This window comes from Asparagus officinalis, chromosome 3 (assembly GCF_001876935.1).
Source record: "Asparagus officinalis chromosome 3, Aspof.V1, whole genome shotgun sequence".
In the NCBI taxonomy this organism is placed as follows: domain Eukaryota; kingdom Viridiplantae; phylum Streptophyta; class Magnoliopsida; order Asparagales; family Asparagaceae; genus Asparagus; species Asparagus officinalis.
The window spans coordinates 32,693,592-32,718,197 of record NC_033796.1 but is presented as its reverse complement, the minus strand read 5'-3'; the positions used below and the strand labels follow the sequence as shown (position 1 = coordinate 32,718,197).

At 38.4% G+C, this 24,606-nt stretch overlaps 1 protein-coding gene and 1 long non-coding RNA gene across 3 annotated transcripts in view; one reads left to right on the top strand and one right to left on the bottom strand.

Moving 5' to 3' along the window:
* LOC109833678 lies at positions 420-19,805 on the top strand. Of its 2 annotated transcripts, none has more exons than XR_002245312.1 (3): positions 420-604; positions 6,187-6,251; positions 19,501-19,805. It is a non-coding gene; the product is annotated as an uncharacterized LOC109833678 (long non-coding RNA). The 2 variants fall into 2 exon arrangements; XR_002245313.1 differs by having other exon boundaries at positions 420-612.
* LOC109834910 overlaps positions 24,131-24,606 on the bottom strand; it is an 8,833-nt gene continuing 8,357 nt past the window's right edge. The window contains 1 exon segment of the mRNA XM_020402925.1: positions 24,131-24,554. Within this exon segment, the coding sequence (XP_020258514.1) occupies positions 24,354-24,554 (201 nt within the window). The 3' untranslated portion in view covers positions 24,131-24,353.

Sequence of the window (24,606 nt, the reverse complement as noted above, 5' to 3'; positions counted from 1 at the left end):
TATTAATTAGCTTGTGCATGGGCATTTTGAGTGGCATTTGTGACAATCTTTCCATATTGACAAGGACGCATCCCCCATACATTTATGCCTCCATACATTTATGCAATGAGAAGCCTACAACCACATACATTTATCTATTTGGTTGTAATTTATACATAGGTGTACTAATTCATATTCGATTCGTATCCATTTGTAGAATATTCGTTTCATATCTGTGATCGTATCCGATCCGATTCTCAAATATCTGAACCGTATCCATTTCCGATGAGTATAGATATGATTAAGATTTTTTTTACCGAAGATAATCTGTATTCGTATTCGTATTCGTATTTGTATTAATTTCCAGAAAGCGGATATGGATTCGGTAAGTGCCGCATCCGAACCGTATCCGCTGCGGTAACACTTGGGAACACCTTGTTTTCATCACTCTCTCTATCTCCTCTCTCGCTCGCCTGGACGTATACAAATGGAACTAAAATTGAATTTCGCGGACAAAATTAGGGTTTAGGTTTTACATCAAACGCCGACAGCGAGACGAGGAGGAGGAGGAGGCGTCGTCGACTTTCGGCCATGGAGCCACTGCACAAATTACCCTCGAGCACAGGTATCCAGGTTCTTTGCTCAACCCTTCAAGAATTTCTTTAAAATTGTTGTGATTGAAATAACAAAGGTGAAAAAAAATCGATTTCTATGAACTAGGGCATATTTGGTTGTGCTGATGTACTGCTTGTGGCGGCTTATTTTTTATTGTAATTCCAGGAAGGTAGCATGCGCGATTTGTTCTTCATAATCTAGGATGCATTATGAAATTGATCAATTTGTTTCATGGCAAACGCAAGTTAAGATGATTTCGACGCATGAATCTTAGAACATGAGAGGATTGCTGTGCATAAATTAATTTTGATATTGCTTCAGATTGGTTCTTTACTCTTTGACTAGTCTTCTGGTGCACGCGATGCGTGCTTGGATTTTCGTGAGAGATTCAAAGAGTACCCCGGTCTCTGTGAAGGCCTAAATTTCTATTTTGGTACAAATCCATAGACAACAGATAAAGATACAATGTGAAGAAACATTGTCTAGGAACTCATGAAGTTCAGATGAAGAATAAGTCTTTGTCGGAGAGGTGAGGCACGTATCTGGGATTCGGAAATGGAGTTCATGAGGGGAGATTGAGAAAGAATAAGTCTGTTTGGGTTTTTAGATGATACTTTAGGTTAGGAACTAGGGGTGCATTCGGTTCGGATATGGCTCGGATGTGATAATTACCATATCCATCTCTTCTTACCCATCTCAGATATGGATACGGATACATATATATATTGGTAAGGAAAATTCATATCCATATCCGCTAAAATCGGAGACGGATATAGATATACATGTGGATATATAAGCGGGGATATGCATGTGGATACAAAACAAACACGAGAAAACTAGATAGTATTGAAAAATATAGTTTATATGATACAAAAGAGTTCATTAATATGTTCATTATATCTGAAAAGCTAAGATTAAACATCATGATCATCAAAATTAACCTCAAATCCATAATGTAAATATTAAAAGTATCGTAATAGTATGGCTAATGTGTTTTTGAATATTACAGATACGGATTTGGATATTTCACTACAAACAATATATGTAACCATATCCTATCAGTTATAGATTTGAGTAACCATATCCATAACCTAACGGATATGGTTACAGATATTTTCTCAGATACGGATGTGGTTTAGCACCCCTATTAGGAATGTAAGGGAAGCAGTTATTAGGCTTTGGGATAAGGATGGAACCGTGGAAACAGTTATCTTTCTTTTATGGTTTTCCAACTTTACCCTTATGTAACCATTAAATTATTGTAATTTGTATGAATATTAATTGGGATTTTTTTAAATCGCGAAACACTGGGGTATAACATCAAAAGATTGGACCGAAAGGCAAATCTCTTAATAATAGCAGTAGATCATAGATGTTTCATAGATAATAGGTAATAGATAATAGAAGTGATGATGTTCACAATTTATAATGTAATTAGAAAGGTGTGCATCACCACTAGGCTATCTTATGGTAGCTCATTTATCAAGATGAGTTGTCACTTCATGCCCATTATTTTATAAACACACGCATATCGTTATCATAGAATGTTTCTCTGCTTAGTCTAGAATTTTGTGTCCGCCCTTGCCTCATATGCATTACCATTAATTAGATAGATAATAGATGCTTCATAGCATATTATCTCATGTTTTCTATTTAGCCTTTGGATTGAGCACTTTTATACTGATCCACCTACCTGTTTCTGTGCAAGTCTGACATAACTAGCTTGTGAGGGTGCTGTTCTGTACAACTCTGACATAACTAACTTGTGAGGGTCCTGAGGAATTTAGTTGGCTAATTTTACTGCTTTTTTTGTTAAGTCTATTTTATTTGTACTCAAGGATTTTGAGAGCACGTGTAACTTATTCCTTTGCAATACTAGAACTTATCATAATGTTAAAACATGACCTTGGTGCATCATTTTTTTAATAAATCATGAGAGTTTCAAAACGTACTGTCATAAGTTAAGTCAATTGTGGAATCTACATCTAGCTTTTTAGTGCATATTGAGGTAGGGGAGGACATAGGATTCTAGTTTAGGTAGGGAAACGTTCTATGATATGCACGTGTTTAGAAAATAATGGGCATGAAATGATAACTCATCTTGCTAAATGAGCTATTGTAAGATAATCTAGTGGTGATGCACACCCTTCTAATTACATTAGAAATTGTGGACCTCATCTCTTTTATCTTTCGGTAGCTCATATTGCTAAATGAGGCAACAACCCATATCCCATATCTCCATACGATGTGTGTCCACATGCATGTATGTCTGTCCATGGGATAAACGGGGGCTACAGGCTGAGATGGACAGGTCACAGGCCAACCCGGCCTATTTAACATCCTTACTGTGGCCTTAATGCATAGAAATAGTGCATAATATTTACAAAAATACTTATGAGAAGCAACATGTTATTATATAGCAGATGTGGGTCTGATTGTGTGCAAAATATTCTATTACCTCTAGCATCCTCTTCCAAGAAAACAATGACCTGAAAACAGATTTCTATCACTAATCTATCACTAACATATAATAGAGTGCTTCTAGTTGATGTCCAAGATGGATCTTAGTGATGCAATTTATGCAAATGAAAGCACTTAGCATGATGATGATTCTTTCTAAACTTATAAACTAAATGCCCAACACCATAAATTACATCCAATGCTTCCATGTTAGTTTGCCAATGATGCTAACGACATTTTAACTAGTTCATCTGACTGGACGACTGCAGGAAAGATCAGGTTCTCTAAGTTAATTAGTTTTGACTTTTAGTTATACTTTTGATGCGAAACGGGGGAGAGGGTCTATCGGAATCAGCGATCTAAATCGAACAACGCACCGTTTCGCCAAAATTCATGATCTTAGGCAGGAAATTTAATCTAAAAACAATTAATGTGACAGATGGGTTTTAATAAGATTTGCATCGACAATTATGAACAATTCCAATCTCGATCAATTTAATTGCAATATTCATTATCATTGCACAAGTTTTACAATCAATATCAAGTTTTAACAATCACATGTTCAATTACTCTCAACTCACAATTATACTTTAAACAATGAATATATGATAATAGTTTAGAGGTAATATACTCATGCAATTAACTAACAAAATGAGATTGACAGAAAAATAAAGAGGAACGAAAGAAAACGAAATCTTCGTCGGTCTGAACAAACTCGACGTGAGAGACCTTTGAAGGTGGTGCGACGACAACGGTGAACTGAACGACGATGATGAGGCGGAGATCCGATGATGACGAGTGCGACGGTGTTGAACTGATGACGACGCGGCGACGGGATGAGGGCGGTGCGATGTCCCATGGGTAGTCGTCGGGTCGATGCAGGTGGCGGGCGTCGGGACAAGGCTGGCAGCGGCGTCAAGACGAAATAAACGACGGCTCGAAGAGTGGAGGAGGACGGAGGGAAATCAACGACTGTTGAGGTGGTTCTGACGACTTACGGAGGCGGGAACAACGACTGCTCGAAGGTAACGAGAGCAGGGATAGATCGGTAGCTTGTGGAAGAGAAGGGGTGGGGGCAGCGAGGCTGTGAGATGAACAAATGAACGGGAGAAGATAAAGGTTTGACAGCTAGAAGAAGAGGAACATGTATTGGCCTAGGGTTTCACACCCGAAGCCTAGGTTTCACACCCAAATTAAGCCAACTCAAATTTTATTTTAATTTTTAATAATTCATTGATTTTCAACAGTCTCATACAGCCTTATTTATAAAAAAAAACTATGTGCACACAACGTGTAATAAAAATAGAAACAAACAACAATCCCACAAATCACTCAACTAAAATTAAACTAAATTTCAAAATTTAAAATTCAAATTTCAAATTTTAAATTTTAAAATTTTAAATTTCAAATTTCAAATTTTAAATTTCAAAATTTCAAATTTTAAATTTTAAATTTCAAAATTCAAAATTCAAAATTTAAAAATATATCAACTAATCAAATATTACCATTTTTTGTCCACATTAACTTTACTCTAGCCTATTAAGCAGCAATTTGTCAGACCAACTTACAAAGAAGAAATCATAGAAATTACAAAGTAGATGTAACAAAATGGACATGTTGAGCAAAATGTAATCGTAAAAACTAATTTATGCTGATATGAATATTGTCAGTTCTTCATTGGAGTCGTTCAAAATAAATTTCTAATTTAAGTGAGAAAGTTTTAGATGATGCTGTTTCTCCCAAGAATCTTAAGCTGATAATCTTAGTGCATATTATGCACGAATCAACAAGTAGGCTTAAGCTAATTGGTCATGCAACTTCAGATCTCTTGGAAAACCCCTATCAAAAAGGAGACTTGATTAGTATTTGAGAACAAATTAGGACATCATAAATATTTAATTTATCAAATACTAATGTTTATCCCTAGGATCCTAAAACAATTATGGTGCCATTTTAGATAAGAACTTCAACCAAAAACTATTGAAAGGTTATAGCCAATATTGTATATCGAGTAACTTTTCCTGAGAAAGGCAAATCAATAAACACAAAGGAAAAATGAATTATAAATAGTCACTGTTATAAATAGCGGTAAATAGCCCCGCAATAGCGGCGCTAATAGCGTTAGCGCTCCCTTCCCGCGACGCTATCGCTCGCTACGCTATCACGCAATAGCGGTGACATATTGCAGAATATGTTTGTTCGCAAAAACCGCCAATAGTGTGTCATAACGGTAAATAGTGAGCGATTGCATTTGAAATTTGCTTTTTGACTGCTATTTAAAAACAGTTTGAGGCTTATTTTTTTAAAATTAAACTCAACCATTGACCATTGCATTCTACCGTCTCCTGTGATTTTCAGCATACTCCTGCCACCTCTCATAGCCTCTGGCACCTACCTTGATACTTCCTCTCACCTTCTTCACTGTGAGCTCCTCTTAGGGCAGTCCTGTCACCGCTACGCTCTTCTTCTCGAAGACGATGATTTTTTGACTTCTCCAGTCATCTTCGGTATTACGTGATGGTTACATGTCTATTTCATGTTTAGGATCTTTTTTGACTTCTCCAGTCATCTTCGGTATTACGTGATGGTTACATGTCTATTTCATGTTTAGGATCTCTTTAAATCATCACGTGATGGTTACATGTCTATTTCATGTTTAGGATCTCTTTAAATCATCCAATATGTACTTTTAGATTTCATAGATTTTTCTTAATTTTTTTAGTATTTATACATATCTAAATTAGACCGTTATTTGACTTTGCATTTTTTACCGTTATTTTGCCGTAATAGCCCGAAATAGCCTTAGTGATGTCTCACCGCTACGCGACGCTATCCGCTATCGATAACCTTGTAAATAGTTTATTTGAAGCAATTTATGAGGCTAGTCATTCATCTAATATTTGTGGCCTCGTAGTTCTTGGCTAATCAAGATGCAGCTATTCAATTACAATATATTTTAGGTTTTTAAGATATTTGTCTCCCAAAACTCAGATATTTTGAGATAAGTTCCCCAAAACATGTTATTTTGATATAAGTTCCTTACAAGTTTTAAGTTACCCAAAATTTATCCTTATAGTTAACCTCTGTTTACTCGACACATTCAATCACTAATAATACTGTTAATTTTCCCAGATTGCCTGTTATACCATATTCTTCCTCAATGAGCCTAAAATGCTGTCTCCAAAGGTCGCCCCTCTGTAAGTCCTCAATCTTTCTCTCAAAATTCTTTGATTCCAAGCAGTTCCTTCTGAAAATCTTTATTATTCATCTTATTTCGCATAAATGTGAATGTTATGCAATGTCAAGCCTAGTAAGTGCTTATGAAATTTTCTGCATCAGCATACAACCCACTGCATTCCAGGTATTTACATCACTTAAAAACTTCATTTTATAATGAAAACCAATAATCCAAGCACTTCATAATCTTCAACAAAAAAACCAACCAATTTCAACAAAGAAACACCAAGTGTTGACATAGAGACAGGCGGGCATGTTGTGGGCGAGCAATATGGTGCAATGATTTTGTGTTGGGGAGGGGGGTTGTTTAGTTATTTCGGCAGAGGATTTGAGTAATTTGGGGGTAGGAGTTGAGAGAGACACATCCCGATATAAGTTCTGTTTTCTCTCTTTTCCTCCACAATGGCCCATTGAACTCAAGTAAGGGGTGATTAATGAGCCCTTAACTACACCTAGATTAAAAAATGAACAGAATCTTCTAACATGTACTAATTTGGTGTAACTTAAAATATTTGGGGGACTTATCTCAAAATAAAATGTTTTGGGGGACCAAGGACCTATCTCAAAATACTTGACTTTTGGGGGCAAGTATCTTAAAACATGTTTGGTACAAATTGATTATAATCTAAGTTGATTTTTAATCTAGAGTGTTTGGAAAATTGATTATAATTCATTTTCAATTATAGAGTGTTTGGCAAATTGGTGAATTATAATCCGTCATTGTCGTCAAAATGATCAAAAGAAGACACGTGGCTGATGGTGTTACTAAATGAGGCGTTGGATTTTGTGAAATCATCGGGTATGATTGTCTTTTACTTGGTTGAGCCTCATAACTTATAATTCACCAAAAAGTGAGCTAGGGTACACCATAGCTTATTTCTTCGGTGGATTGTGAGCCAAAATCAGCCACTTGCTAAACATCTCAATGTAGCTTATAAGTCACTTTGACCATTTGCCAAACATGCGCTAAAAACACGATATTTTTAGCATTTGGATTTTGTCTACATGATGCAGATGTTTTGATCAAATTTGTTTTTCAAACAATCAGATTATAGATTTTGATACATGCTTGAAATGAGACGTTTTTTTTGAATTGTTGTTCCCTTCTGTTAATTTTTACAGTTCATAGCTAATCTCAATATTTTCTTTGGTGGATGTTTACATCTTATGGAACATTTTGTCATATTCTTACTGGTAATTGTCCGTTAAGATAAATATCTCCTTGCACTTCTCCTATCATCAATACTATTTTAAATATTTATCTAGAAGAAAAGAGATATCAAACGTGATGCATGTCTCTCTAGCATGTTTGCGCCTTAGATATGAAAATAATTGCATGTAGTAAGTCATCTCTTCTTAATTCTTTATTTATACTCTCTCAGGAAAATTGGAAGGTGGTTGCTTCTTACTTGGTTGTGTGAGCTAAAATTGCATAACTGTTAAAAAATAGATTTACCTGCCCGTTAAATTGTTTGTTAAGATTTTATGGCATAATGGTCTCTTGATTATAGTTTCCTTAGCTAGGAATTTAGGCACATGTAGGTTGTCAATTGAGATTTCTTTCTGTTATCTTTTAACCAGAATCAACAAATATTATTCAAGAATAAGCAAGCCCTATCTTTTGATATGGTATACTGTGGGTGGGTGGATGCATTGACGTGTATGGGTGTTTGAGTGTGTGTCAATGTTCAAGCAAGGGTTTATCTGAAACTGCACACCAGATACAACAAAAATTTGCATTGTACAATGTAAGTAGATTTTGATGTTACAAGTTTATTGATTTTGCTTGTTAATGTTCCTATCCAACTCAACTTAATAGTAACAGCAAATGATTTTGAATATTCTCTTTGCGTGTGACCCAATGATGTTGTATATCCGCTGTTACTATTGTCCCAGTATATCTCTCGGTTGATTTTTTCTTTTTATGGCATCTCCTTAAGTGACAATAAATCAATGTGTTTCATCTGCCAAGCAAGTGTCGATTATATTTGTGTATGGCGATTGGTGGGTAGATATTTTCCCATATATAAGTGATGGTCTTAAGTTTCAGGAAATTTCAAAGTTTTCATAAATTAGATTCGTCTCATTATAGATTTGAAACTCCCTTGAAAATCTTAAAAAATGTTTAAAAAAGCAAAAGCTAAAGGCGAAGTATTGGTCCTTTATAAAGCTGAGGCATGGAACCTACACTGGTAAAAAACAAAGCATTCTAGATGGAATTTTCCGTTTAGAATAGCCAGATTTCCATCTAAATTGATCATCCTAGACGGAATTTCGTCTAGGATGTTGGTCTAGTAAGTTTTCGTTGAGAATGCGCCATTCTAAACGGAATTTTATCTAAAAAAACTATCCTGAACGGTGGACGGAACAAAATACCGTTTAGAATAGTTCTAGACGGAAAAGACAACCGTCTAGGATAATCCTAGACGGAAATTCCGTCTAAGATATATCCTAGACGGAAATTCCGTCTAGGATGTAGTAATTATTTTAAAAATATATATAATAAATAATATTTGCTCTTATACGACCACACTAATCCACTTGATTATCAACAGTATCTACCTACGAACACCAATACAATTCTCCTCAACAATAATACAAATTGTAAAACTTTACAAAAAATGAGTATATTATTGAATGTCACGAAATTGAAAGTACAAGTATTAGTGTAATTCTCCTAACAATTAGAAAAAAGATAGCATACAATTTAATGTTCGCCAACATTGAAATAAAAAAAATCAGTACAATAACAAAAATTGTAAATCATTATAAAAAATGAGTACAATTTCATGACTTCTTTGCATCTTCTCAAGAATCTCTGCCACTAGTTGAAACTCTCTACGAGCTCGTCATATTCTCATTCTTGATTGTCCAAGATGAAGCCTACATGAAAGTTGCACTTTGCATCATATACTATATACATATCTTAAATTTTTAGTAAATGAGAAGTTAACATATCACGATGCCAAACAACAATTTAATTACACAACTTCAAACCATATGACCATGTAAGAAAGAATAAAGTTGGTGCATGCATGAAGATTAAGTAAATGGATTTGGTTGATGATAAACTAGTAAGCACTTCCGCCAAGTAACTTCTCATAAGGAGAAAATTTTAACTTCACATAATAAAATATAGATACCTTAAAAGTTATTGTTTCCAAACTATAAGTGTATTATTCATAACTTCAAAATCCATAGACGTACCACTTAATAATCATGCCTAAAGCTAATTCCACAATAATCTCCCTATTATCACTATAATTGAATCTAATTTCTTTTCTAACAGCATATAATCAAATAAAAAATATTTGAAATATTGATCATTTACCACTATAATTGAATCTACTGAACTAGCAAAATAAAGGGCATATATCAGACAACCTCTTACCAAGAATACAACAATCATTAAGGAGACAGTCTTCAGAGAAGTGAAAAAGAGAGTTTCTGCAAAGTGAACTAATGCAGGCACCAATACTGAACTTCCAGACAAAACTTTAGTACTTCTCTGCACGCGCACACATGAAAACTACACAACATAATACATAATATAACAAAATGTTAGGAGCATCACTCTTCCAATCTAAGAGGAAAGGTAAACCATGGGAACAAGTTGCTGGCCGCAGCGCCTGATGTTATCACAGTAAATCTTTCCAACCTTGCAATGTAATCAATATCTTCTTTAGAGGGACGGAAATTTGCAATCTGTTAAAAGAGAACATTATCACAATGAAAAAAATCGGCTGACAAGTATAGAATTTTTTAAGCAGTAATGCTTGCAAAGCATGCAATTACATTGTGTAACATGCATCCAAAAGTAAATCCTAGGGCGTTTGCAAGCCAAACTAAATCAATACAAGTTTGCAACATCCTTATTTTCTGTATTTTTCGTTCCCCTTCGTCCACATAAATGTTTAAAGTGCCAGTCAATATATATCCCCAATGTTCCAGCTCATTTATTAGTCAAAATTGCTAAAATGCACTTCCATCTATTTCTAGATTTGCTGATAATGGATGAACAAATCTATCTACAGTAAACATAACTTATTCCTCTTATGTTAAAACACACCACACTGTTGTATATAAGAAAGAAAATTGCTAATAGAAAAGCTGTAGACACAGAAAGAATGGAACACAAACTAATAAGTGAAGCACAGACTAAGGAATTATACAGTGTTCCACTGAGGAATACCTGATCACGAATGTGTGTGCAAGCACAAAATGTCGATCTTTCATGAATATCTGCTAGAATCCTTTGAAGGGTGGGTCTCAACCCTGCAAGTGACTCGCTATGTCTACCAAGCTGCTCCCCTAGAACTTCGATTTTCAGGATGTCAGCAAGTTCACAAAGAGTATCAAGATTTGCTTCATATATCAGTTTAGGGCGTAATATGTCATACAAGTACGTGCATTTGCAAGTTTTGACAGCACATTAAACCAATGTTAACAATCATACAATACAATGGTCAGCACCATTGAAGTCTGTAAAGCTAGCGCCACCACCACCACCCCTCCAATGTTCTCCCCCGTCGGCCACCACCTCCAATGAATATTTGCTAGTATATTTGAGTAAATTCAAAACATAGAAGAAAGGATACCTTAGCAATTAGAGTGGGTAAATCGACACACCCTTCGAGATGCACGTGCACTCTATCTAGTGCATGGAGCTGTTCGTAGCAATGGATCAATGGCACATTGAGATTTTAGCCTTAGCTTCATCTCAAACATTTTCATAGATGCAACTAAACTAAATTGAACTACACTTCTAACAAGCATAATATTGAACATGTGACGGGCAAAGTAGACATGACCAAATTTACAGTAAATACTTGGTGCAGAGGTTACAGGTGAAAAGTATCTGTTTCAAAACCAATGTTAAAAACTATCAGATTTTTTTTTTCAATTTCTATATATATTTTTAGCATGCTCGTAGGAGATGGTGTAATTGCTATTTCAATACATTTACAGCTAGAAAGCATAAGTTGAAATATCTAAAGAAAAGGATCACTCGTCATGATCATCCAAGAGAATGAGAGGTGATAGAGAACGATAGATTGATGATGATGGTTTGCAGAATCTTACAGAATTAGATATCACGGCCTTGTGGAAGTTGAGCATCGGGTGGAGGAGAGGCTGGAGTGATTTGGAGGCCACTGTCGGAGCTGGCGGAGGGGCTGGGGATGAGGTCTGTGTTTGCGGAGAGCTGGGCGCCGGAGTATGGGAACGCCATCCTGTCGAGGCCATCCCGTCGAGGTGGGAGATCAAGGGGTGGAAGGCTCACGTCTAGGAAAATTTCGAATTTGGGGCAAATTTTCAAAAACTAGGGCAACTGAGTGTTTTATTTTTCTCTGTGTGGGTCCCACCTGTTAGTCTAAGTGTGTAGACCCGAAGTTGCAATCGAAAAGATGAAGAAAACAGTCAGAAGACTGTGCGGTCGACCGCAGTGGCAGATCCGGTCGACCACGTGCACTGCAGGAAACTGAGAAGAAACTTTCGCTCTGGCCGGTCGGTCGACCGACCTTGGTAAAGCGGTCGACCGCGACGCTGTTTCCCTGTTTCCTATTCTGTTTAGGAATTCTGTTTGGCTGGGGTTTGTTATAAATACCCAAACGTTTTTAGGGTTTGTAAGACACGAAAAAGAGATCTTTTTGACTGCAAAAAGAGAGAGAATCTCAGAGAGATAAAACCCTAGTTTGAGAGCTTGTATTATTCTTCAATTAATAAAAGAGATTGTGTGGTGTGGCTCCCGAGGACGTAGGCACGTTGCCGAACCTCGTTAAATCTGTGTGTTCGTCTCCTTTACTATTCTTGCAAGGTTAGATCTTTATTTGTGGTATTATTCCTACTTTTCTACTTTCAACACAAGGTCCGGAAGGGCAAGGGTTCGATTGATTGTTTCGAATCCTCAATAACTGGTATCAGAGCTTCGTTCAGCAATTTGTGTGAAAGCCATGTCAGAGGAAAACAAATCAAAGATCGAGAAGTTTGACGGTTCAGACTTCGCCTACTGGAAGTCGCAGATGGAGGACTATATGTACCAGAAAGACTTGTATCGTCCGCTGATGGGCAAGGAAAGGGGCAGAAAAAAGAGGAGTCAGATGGTGATTGGGAGGTACTGGATAGGAAGGCTCTAGGGCAAATCCGGTTGTCGCTCGTCAAATCAGTAGCCCACAATATTCTGAAGGAGAAGACGACGGTGGGGCTTATGGAAGCGCTCGCGAAGATGTACGAGCAACCGTCGGCAGCAAACAAGGTGCATCTAGTCAAAACTCTCTTCAACCTCAAGATGGCTGAAGGACGATCCTTCACGATGCATCTCAGCGAGTTTAACACAATTGTTGATCAACTTATCTCTGTAGACATCATGTTCGATGACGAAGTGCAGGTCCTTCTACTACTATCGCAGTTGCCGGATAGTTGGGCGGGTTGTGTGATGGCAATCAGCAATTCGGCGGGGAAAGAGAAGTTGAAGCTGAGTGAGGTTGTCAGCATGATTCTATCTGAGGAGGTTAGAAGAAAATCGTCTGAATCAGAAGGTTCAGGTTCAGTCCTAAGTTTCGAGCAGAGAGGCAGAAGCCAGAAGAAAGGGAACCAGAACATGAATCGGTCGAAATCAGTAAAGAAAAGGTCAAACTTAAAGGTTAGAACCATCAAAGGAAAGTGTTGCAACTGCGACCAGGAGGGCCATATGTCTTCGGTCTGTAAAGCACCAAAGAAGGATGCGGGTGAGCAGGAGGCTCATATCGTGCAGGATGCCTTGATCCTTGCTATGGATAGTGATTCTGATTCTTGGGTCATCGACTCAGGAGCTTCTTTCCACGTCACTGCTAATAGGAAACTATTTCAGAACTATGTAGCGGGGGACTTTGGTAAAGTATATTTGGGAGACAATGAGCCTTGTAATATTGTTGGAAAGGGCGACGTTCAGATACAGATAAAGGGCTCTAAGTAAAACTTGAAGAACGTAAGACACGTGCTGAAGCTGAAGAGGAATCTTGTTTCGGTGGGACAGCTTGGAGCAGAAGGCTACGTTTCGACATTTACCGGGGATTCGTGGAAAATCTCCAACGGTACGATGATTGTTGCCCATGGTAATAAAACGGGAACTCTCTACCTCACTTCACATGCGAGTGACACACTCGCAATTACAGCTAGCAATGAGAGTACAGATCTGTGGCACAATAGGCTGGGACACATGAGCGAGAAGTGGATGAAAATCCTACATTCACAAGGAAAGCTAATCAGGATCGACCTCGTTGAAGTCGGAGTTTGTGAAGACTGTATCTTTGGGAAGCAGAAGCGGGTTAGTTTTCAGAAGGGTGGAAGGCCACCTAAGGCTCAGAAGCTAGAGTTGATTCATACAGATGTATGGGGCCCAGCCAGTGTGTCTTCTTTTGGCGGTTCGAGATACTACGTCACCTTTATCGACGATCACTCGAGGAAGGTGTTGGTTTACTTCATGAAGCACAAGTCAGAGGTGTTCGAAATCTTTAAGAAGTGGAAGGCCATGGTCGAGAACGAGATAGATCTAAAGGTGAAGTGCTTGAGATCAGATAATGGTGGAGAATACGAGCTGGAGGAGTTCAAGAGGTTCTGTGCTACGAATGTGATTCGTTTAGAGAGAACCACTCCAGGGACACCGCAACAGAACGGTATTGCGGAGAGAATGAACAGGACCTTGACTGAGCATGCGCGGAGCATGCGATTACATGCAGGTCTGCCTAAGACTTTTTGGGCGGATGCGGTGCATACGGCAGCCTACCTGATTAATCACGGGCCACCAGTTCCATTAGATTTTGGGATTCCAAAGGAGGTTTGGAGTGACAAGAAGATAAATCTCTCACACTTGTGAGTATTTGGCTGCGTGACATATGTTCATATCAGTGACCATATCAGGGACAAGCTAGAAGCTAAGTCACAGAAGTGTACATTCATTAGATATGGTGTTGATGAGTTTGGGTATCGTCTGTGGGATGAGAAGAACAGGAAGATCATCAGCATGGTTTTAAATATCGGCCGATAATCCGATATTATCGCCGAGTTATCGGATTTGGGAGCTTTCCGCTAGGATAAGTAGGATTTTTAATCGGTTATCATTTTTTAAAGTTTATCAGCAAGTTATCGGCGATAAAGGCACTTATCGGCCGATAAGTAGGCTCTAAATATCGGTTTTATCGGCCGATAAGTAGGATTTAGGAGCTTTTACTTTTTTTTGAATTTGCTCTTTGAATGTTTACAAATTGTGAGATATTTGTTGCTTTTGGAACTTGGTTGATTGGTAATTAGCTAATGTTTGTTTATGGATATTGATAATGGCTCATAACTACTAAATATCAACTTAGTAAGTTTATGAATCTGTAGGATTTGGGAGCTTTTACTTTCTTTTGGATTTGCTCTTTGAATGTTTACAAATTATGAACTATTTGTTGCTTTTGGAACTTGGTTGATTGGTGATTAGCTTATGTTTGTTTATGGATATTGATAATGGCTCATAACTACTAAATATCAACTGAGTAAGTTAATTTATCTCATGATTAAACAATAATTATGTAGATGCGTAGATGGTTCTTCATTCTTGATGTTATCTTATTATTTGTTTGTTTATTATTCTATTTTAACTAACATTATATTTTTTCAAGCTTATGTTTGTTTATTATTTGCTAGTATATTACTCCGATAAATACTACTTATCCCCGATATATCCCCGATTTCCGCTATCCGATAAGGATTTTGACCGTCCGATAAATCCCCGATAACCGACATTTAAAACCTTGATCATCAGGAACCTGGATGTGATATTCAATGAGGAGGTGATGTACAAGGACAGAGACAATGCCAAGGATAGCCAAAGCAGTGGGAGCAACACTACGGATACAAGTGGATCCGAGTACATGGATTTGGAGGAACTTCCAGATGGGGGTGACGATGTCAGTTCTGACCGTAGAACGGAGGAGACTACAGGTGCAGAAGCTACTACCCAGGGCGTGGAGCTTAGGAGGTCATCCAGGGTACCCAAACCAAATTCTAAATACCTCTCGTCACTTGATTATCTACTCTTAACAGATTGCGGAGAGCCGAAGTGTTATGAAGAGGCAGTGCAAATGAGTGAATCTCAGCAGTGGGAGCATGCGATGCAGGAGGAGATGGATTCTCTACTCACTAATGAGACATGAGAGTTAGCCTAACTACCTGCGCAGAAGAAAGCCTTGCACAATAAATGGGTCTACCGGGTCAAACAGGAGAGTGATGGAAGCAAGAGGTATAAGGTCAGGCTAGTCGTGAAGGGGTTTCAACAGCGAGAATGAGTGGATTACACGGAGATATTTTCGCCTGTTGTGAAGCTCACTACCATCAGAGTGATGTTGAGCTTGGTGGCTACAGAAGATCTCTTTCTTGAGCAGTTGGATGTGAAGACTGCCTTTCTTCATGGTGACTTGGATGAAGAAATCTACATGAAGCAGTCTGTTGGCTTTATTGAAGAAGGAAAGGAAGAGATGGTGTGCAAGCTCAAGAAGAGCTTATATGGTTTGAAACAGGCTCCGAGACAATGGTATAAGAAGTTTGATAACTTCATGCAGAACAATGGCTACAGAAGATGCAATTCAGATCATTGCTGTTATTTCAAAAGGTTTGAGTCCAGCTTCATTATTTTGTTATTATATGTTAATGACATGTTGGTAGCAGGACCATGTTTGGAAGAGATAAACAGTTTGAAGAAGCATCTAGTAAAGGAATTTGCAATGAAGGATCTGGGCGCATCGAAGCAGATTCTAGGGATGCGAATCAGTAGGGATAAAGCTGAAGGGACATTGAGATTGAACTAAACTGAATACATTGAGAAGGTACTTCAGAGGTTCAACATGCAGAATGCTAAAGTTGTTAGCACACCCCTTGGAAGTCAGTTCAAGCTATCTGAGGAGCAATCGTCTAAGACAGATGCAGATAGAGAGCATATGAGCAGGGTGCCATATTCTTCGGCCATTGAGAGTCTCATGTACGCGATGGTTTGCACGAGACCGGACATCGCCCATGCAGTGGGAGTTGTGAGCAGATTTGCAAGCAATCCAGGGAAACAGCATTGGGAGACCGTGAAGTGGATAATGCGGTACTTGAGGGGGACAACAAACAAACCACTATGTTTCAGGAGGAAGGAGTTGGTGCTGTAGGGATACGTGGATGCGGACTTCGTCAGTGATCATGATACGAGGCGAAGCACTACGGGGTATGTTTATACCTTAGCGTCGACAGCAGTGAAATGGGTCTCACGTCTGCAGAAGATTGTGATTTTGTCCACAACCAAGGCTGAGTATGTCGTGGTGACTGAAGCAAGCAAGGAAATGATCTGGTTGAACGGGTGCTTGGAAGAGTTGGATCTAAAGTAAGGGAGAGGAGTACTTTATTGTGATAGCCAGAGCGCTATACATCTTGCCAAGAATCCAGTATATCATGCCAGAACGAAGCATATCGACGTACGATACCATTTTATACGCTCGCTGATCGAGGACGGAAAGTTGCACTTAATGAAGATTTTGGGGAGTCAAAATCCGGCGGACATATTGACGAAGGCCGTGTTTAGAAGAGATAAACAGTTTGAAGAGGCAGCTAGCAAAGGAATTTGCAATGAAGGATCTGGGTGCAGCGAAGCAGATTCTAGGGATGCGAATCAGTAGGGATGAAGCTGAAGGGACATTGAGTTTGAGCCAAGCTGAATACATTGAGAAGGTACTTCAGAGGTTCAACATGCAGAATGCTAAAGTTGTTAGCACACCCCTTGGAAGTCAGTTCAAGTTATCTGAGGAGCAATCGCCTAAGACAGATGCAGATAGAGAGCATATGAGCAGGGTGCCATATTCTTCGGCCATTGGGAGTCTCATGTACGCGATGGTTTGCACGAGGCCGGACATCGCCCATGCAGTGGGAGTTGTGAGCAGATTTGCAAGCAATCCAGGGAAGCAGCATTGGGAGGCCGTGAAGTGGATAATGCGGTACTTGAGGGGAACAACGAACAAGCCACTATGTTTCAGGAGGAAGGAGTTGGTGCTGCAGGGATACGTGGATGCGGACTTCGCCGGTGATCATGATACGAGGCGAAGCATTACGGGGTATGTTTATACCTTAGCGTCGACAGCAGTGAAATGGGTCTCACGTCTGCAGAAGATTGTGATTTTGTCCACAACCAAGGCTGAGTATGTCGTGGTGACTGAAGCAAGCAAGGAGATGATCTGGTTGAACGGGTGCTTGGAAGAGTTGGATCTGAAGCAAGGGAGAGGAGTTCTTTATTGTGATAGCCAGAGCGCTATACATCTTGCCAAGAATCCAGTATATCATGCCAGAACGAAGCACATCGACGTTAAATACCATTTTATACGCTCGCTGATCGAGGACGGAAAGTTACACTTAATAAAAATTTTGGGGAGTCAAAATCCGGCGGACATGTTGACAAAGACAGTCACCATTGAGAAACTGGAGTTGTGCGCAACTTCAGTTGGCCTTCACGAGTAGAAGATGAAGGCGGAGCCACACTACGAGGATCGGCGCGATCGTCGGGATGTTGATTGAAGAAAGAATTTTTTCAGGGAAAAGATACATGCGTAGAAGGGGAGAGTTCGGGTGAGCTCATTGATGGCGCTTTGGTCTCCAAGTGGGAGATTGTTAGTTTAAGTGTGTAGACCCGAAGCTGCAATTGAAAAGACGAAGAAAACAGTCAGAAGACTGTGCGGTCGACCGCAGTGACAGATCCGGTCGACCGCGTGCACTGTAGGAAACCGAGAAGAAACTTTCGCTCTGGCCGGTCGACCAGAGTGGTCGCTACGGTCGGCCGAGATCGTGCACAAGACCCTGTAGGATTTTGTCGTTCTGACCGGTCGACCGACTTTTGTAAAGCGGTCGATCGCGACTCAGATTCCCTGTTTCCTATTTTATTTAGGAATCCTGTTTGGCTGGGGTTTGTTATAAATACCCAAACGTTTTTAGGGTTTGTAAGACACGAAAAAGAGAGCTTTTTGACTGTAAAAAGAGAGATAATCTCAGAGAGATAAAACCCTAGTTTGAGAGTTTGTATTCTTCTTCAATTAATAAAAGAGATTGTGTGGTGTGGCTCCCGAGGACGTAGGCACGTTGCCGATTGTATTCTTCTTCAATTAATAAAAGAGATTGTGTGGTGTGGCTCCCGAGGACGTAGGCACGTTGCCGAATCTCGTTAAATCTGTGTGTTCGTCTCCTTTATTATTCTTGCAAGCTTAGATCTTTATTTGTGGTATTATTCTTACTTTCCTACTTTCAATACAAGGTTCGGAAGGGTAATGGTTCGATTGATTGTTTCGAATCCCCAACACCACCTTCCTAGACGAAAATTTCCGTCTAGGAAGTATCCTAGACGAAAATTTTCGTTTAGGAAGATTGGACCCACGTTTTTTAAGAAAATAGTTAAAAAATTTCCGTCTAGAAAGTATCCTAGACGGAAATTTCCGTCTAGGATGATTCATCCTAGACGGAATATCGTATATGGATGTTTTCCGTCGATATTGTCGTCATCCTAGACGGAAATTTTTCCGTCTAGAATAATCTGTGTAGGATGCTATGTTTTTTTACTAGTGCTAATCCTCCTATTTTTAGTATACTCTAATTTTAAATCTATTAATATTATATGTAGAATACATAGTGGTGTAAAATATACAAATAGTCTATTAGTGCCTGTAGTTGCATATCTAATCTAATATTATGATCAAAACCCCAGCCAGCGATTGGGGGTTTAAATTTTTGATGGAAATTAGGGGTAGCTGTGTGGAGATAGTTCTTTCAACTGAAAGTTGAAACAGACGCTTGCCCTACTACCAGACCTAATCTATGTTTTTGCTGAAGTTGGAATATCTCCTTCCGAGAATGATGAAGTAAAAGCCCAGATTGGCATGTCTTTTTCCCACTTGATTTCAACTTATGGCGAGTAAACGCAACCCATCTTAACTCCTCGTTCACCTCCTCATGCAAAAGCACTAGCTACACTGGCAAGTAAATGGTAATCGGTCGAATCAACAGCTTGAAGTCTACTTTCTAGGTGTATAGTCATGGCATTGGAGTTTGCTTATTCCTTTTACTTATTCTTTCCTTCTTTTTTCCTTTTTTGTTTGGTGCAGCAAATTGCCTTTGATCATACTAGTGTCATAGAAGAAATAACCATGATTATATCTTTTATTTTCTCCTGATTTCCAGTGCGTACTGCTTGATGTCTTGATGCATGCAGTTCAAGGGAGCCTCCCTTTTTTTCGGGCATGTACTGGTTTGTGATTCTTTTTCCAATTCTTTTTATTTCAATGCATTATATTTAATTAATTGTCAAATGTGTTTGTCTGTGTTTGGTTTTTGATTTAGAAAGTTCTGAGCCTTTTTTATTTTAGTTTATTCAGTTTTTTCCCATTTATTCTGGTGTTGTATATATATCTGCAACGAGAAGAAAAATATGTGTATTAATGAATTGTTCCCATTTAACTTGGTTTATCAATTGAAACTTTACCAGAGTTCTAGCTATCATGGCTATCATGGCAAACGAGAATTTATGTAGATCTTTCATGTTTATGGTGTAACCCTCTACACTTTTGAGTTGTATTTACTTGGACCCGTCCACCACAGATAGGGAGTGGAGAAATTACTTCCTCGGTTACATGAAAATTATATGATTCGTTCCAAATTTAACACTTATATATCTATTATGATTTAATACTTATTCTCACTTTTCACTTAGAATCATAATTTTCTAATTTAATAATAGACGATTATGGTTGAGAAAATAGTCTCTCTACTATTTTCAGCGGTGGAGAGAATCAGAATATGTATTTACTTAACCTTTTAATTTCTGACTACTTCTTATAGGGGTTTCAGAGTAGAACCTCTGTATAGATGTGGGATTGTGCTTGTGCGCGTGAAAACTACTAATATTTGCTCAGCTGAAAGAATGTGTTAGATATAGGTTGAAACAACCAAGTAACATGGAGAATATTGTCTATTTTGGAACTAGTCTCCGTTGGAAGTGCACAGGAGGTTGATCTCAGTAGTTACGCTCCTTCACCATTTTTCGTTATACGTTCTTGGCTCCGTCATATTACTAAATTGGTAGTAGCCTGCAGAGGGAGCCTTGGTTACTGTGAAATGCAATGGAGATTCATTGGCTACTGAGACTCGCAATTCTAATATTCTTTGAATTCAAAGGATTGAGAATGATGAATTGTTGCATGTTGGAAAGAAAAAAAATACTTATGGACTATCTAGATAGATAGAACATAGACATGCGTGGGCTATTTTTGAAAGGTAGAACTTATGGGCCAAAGAGAGAAGATTACAGAGACACAGTAGAGCAGGATCAAATCATATTGTTTTTCTTGTGTGTATGACAGTTTCATTTCATTTCATTTCAAGTTTGAATGTTATCCAAAAAAGTTTGATGGACGGTCTAGTACTCAGGTCTCAGGTCCCCAAAATACAAGGGCAATGCACATCCACGTTACCTAGTATTTCTCACGCTCTGCCCTTGCGTTCAGTGAGAATGATGAATTGTTGCATGGTGAAAAGAAAAAAAAATACTTGTAAACTATCTAGATAGAACATAGACATGCGTGAGCTATTTTTGAAAGGTAGAACTTATGGGCCATAGAGAAAGAAGATTACAGAGACAGTACAGCAGGATCAAATCATTTTTTTCCTTCTTCTTGTGTATATGACAGTTTCATTTCATTTCAAGTTTGAATGTTATCGAAAAAAGTTTGATGGACGGTCTAATACTCAGGTCTCAGGTCCCCAAAATACAAGGGCAATGCACATCCACGTTACCTAGTATCTCTCACACTCTGCCCTTGCGTTTCAGCGGACCATATGTTCCATGATCTCCAAAATTCTGAGTCTAGTAAGTAACAATTTACTGTACTTAAATTATAGTCATAATTTTTACTGAAAATACTTGTACATGCTCAGGGGAGACACAATGACTTATTCCACGAATTTTAATTGATTAACCAAACATAAGGTCACTTGATATTCTTCCCTCAATCACTTTCTTTCAACCTAATCATATTAGGAGGTACAGTTCCGTAGTTTCATATGTACAAATTTCTAACGACAGCTTTGAACACGAAATATAGCTTAGAGGTACAAATATATTCTCCTAATCATTCAAATATCAAACAAAAACCCCTGTTATGATTCTGTTGTTCTGATTCCAAATCTAGACACCAAGATTTGAGAGCACCACCAAGCTTGATGTTACCTGATTGCCACCCAAAACCAACCATTCACGGACCCACTCACCACTCAAACCTAGCCCAATCTAGTCCAGATTCTATACAATCTTGAACTCAAAGAACGCCTACGATTAATTTGGTGAGCTAATAATATTGGTTTATCGCAAAGGTCTCGCAACGTATTATTTAGATGAACGGTATCATTTGCTGTGTCCACTGAGTGAGTAGATTTGATTGGTGAATTGTAAATGTTCTCTGCAGTAAAAGGATATAGAGGATCTCCGCCTCTTAAAATCCTTGTTCCCATATATGGATAACTTACACCCTGAGTTTGATAATCCGTACCAAAGCCAAAATCGAACTAGTGCCCGACAACATCTAGCAAATTGCCAAGTAACCACCTTATAGCCCATGAGCCTTCCATGTGCGAATTCTAAGGGCATCCTGCCCTTCACCAATTATTACAATGGAAGCCGTATAAGTCCTTTTTCTCAAGGCAACCATGTCCTATTATTTTCCTTTTGTCTTTGTAATTATAGTTCTGAGTTGTACCTTTGAAAGATGAGATTGAGATGAGATGTAGAGGGATCTTGTTGTTGGATTTAGTTGTACGTGGATACTTTGTTGGATTGCATCCATGTCTGAAATTGGTTTTCAAAGAGAAAAAGGAGACGGTGACCTTGGTGCAATCAAATGAAGGGCTTTGTGTCTATTGACCTTTACGTGCTTTTGTTAAGGGACCAAAGCCAAAGGAGTGGGAGGTATATGAGCTCTATGTAGTGGGTTGGTCGGTTGTGGTGGTGGTTGATCTCATTAGGATTTGTAATTGCTTTGGTCAATTTTGTCTAATTCAATGTTAATCTCGTCTAATTTATTATAATTAGTTCAATTATTAGATTTATTATTATTATTATTATTATTATTATTATTATTTTGTTGTTTCACGTGCGAAACAATTGGTGGTGGCTGTTTGTTTGTTTGTTTAGTTTGTTTGGATTAAAATTGATGACTTGGATTTAGAGGGGGGGAGAGAATAGATAATTGAGAAGGGAACATATTGAGTGGGGGACATTGACATTGCATTGCGCACATTGTTCATTATTTATGGGGATATTTGTAGAGGGATTTTGAGGTACAGTAATATGAGGCTTTGGGTTGTGTTATTGATTGTGTATGTGTCTAGCATAGAGGAGTATGATTAAAATGTCAGACCTATTGGTATAGTTCTTTTGGCATTCATATTATTTTGTTACATGCAATCATGCACTACTTGATTATTTTTATAGTTTTGTACTGGATCATATACTTTCGGCTGACGTATAACCTACTCTGGTTTGAGGACAAGGATGACTATGCTCAACTAAATACGACGAACATACGTGAGATTGCATCATGATACTGAAATCATTGTATGTTAATGGTTTTCTTAATTTAATTCTATGTTGGAAAAGATGAAGTGTGAAATGGTTTTGGGTTAAGAGTTTTAGTAAACTAATTTGGGGAGCTTAACTGATATAAGTTAAAGTAAGTTAAAGTGGTTAATTGGTTTGATTTTACGTGGGAGGGGTATACTTAATAAATCATCGAAAAAGTTAAAAAATGAGCAGAATATTCCCTCATATTTCAACATACTAATAGGATTTGGAGGCCTGAGATCAATTTCAAAGATTTGTGGGTTAATACCGAAATATTGAAGATGTTGGGGGTGAGGCTGAGAGCAATTTCAAAGATATGGGGGGCTAATATCGAAATAACCCTTCGTAATATTTGATTGATGGGTTATTATAGTGTCAGTGTAATTAGATGCATGCATGTACAGTTTGGGGTCGAGTTGGATTCGATTAAGCTGGTTGCCCTTCATTATGATCTGTAGTCGTACCCGTTTTTGACTGGTCAATCCTCAGTCCTATTGCCTGGAAAGCGAATTCTGCTAGCACGGATTTGTCTCTGGAAACATGACAGTCTGAATTATGAGAGGTCTCTAACTTGAAATTCATAAATAGACAATATTTGGGTTGTGGACTCGGTGTGATTTTGGCACCAAAAGAGGCTCTCAGAAGTTTCATGCTTCTTGTTCTCTCATACGACCTTGTGATTGTACCGCATGTATAATGTTGGCATCGAATGGAGTGAGATTTGGTACAAAGAAATAATGCAGGGAAAACCCACTATGTGGGAGGCGTGAAGAGAGATAAGATCAGAATTAGTATAATTCCAGCTTTTTGCCGCCAACAGTGACCAATACAAAACCGTGTGCCGCAGTTCCTCTTTATCCTTCACTTGATTTTTCTCCTTTTCCATTTATTTTTAATGTAGTCTGCCCCCTCAATAATTCTCCTGTGATTTACTTAAATTACTTAACACTCTAATATATACATTATTAATGACATTTTTTTTAAATATTAGTAGCTCACTTTCCACCTCACAAGGGCACAACCTTCCAGCATTGACAAAATCAACTGACGTAATCTTAAATCAGACTTATGCTTCAGATATCTGGCAGATTTCATCTTATGCATTTATTATAGTATTAATATTAATTGCATTCAGTTGTTCTGAGGTTTTCCTGCTTGCTGGTTTATGAAAGTTTTCAAGTGAAAACACTTTTAGCATAAACGAAAATCCAAGGAAGATCATACTCAATACATGACATGAACCATCTCAATCATCTACTATGGAATTAATCACTGAATGATTAACAAAAAAAGAGGAAAAAAAAATGGTTCACACTACTAAGAAAGACGCGGCTTATTCCTGGGGTGAGGCCACAATAATACTAAATTCAGAAACACAACTTAAATCAGGATGATCAAATTCAGAGAGAATTTTGAGTGTTCAAGATGAAGTGGCAATGCAACAGGGCTCCAAAATGAAGAGCGGCTTCCTCAGCTGATTGCACCTCCTCATATCATGCAGAAGCTCATCTCTATTCCTCCTCCTCCTTGATGTCAACAGAAGCTTGTTGTCCATCATCGCCGACGAGCTGTTGTCATTGGCCATCCAGCTGACGGAATTGTTGATCGACGACTCGAGAATCTGTGCACCTTCAATGGCGGCTGTTTGCCGCATCCGTTATTCTGCTGCGGCG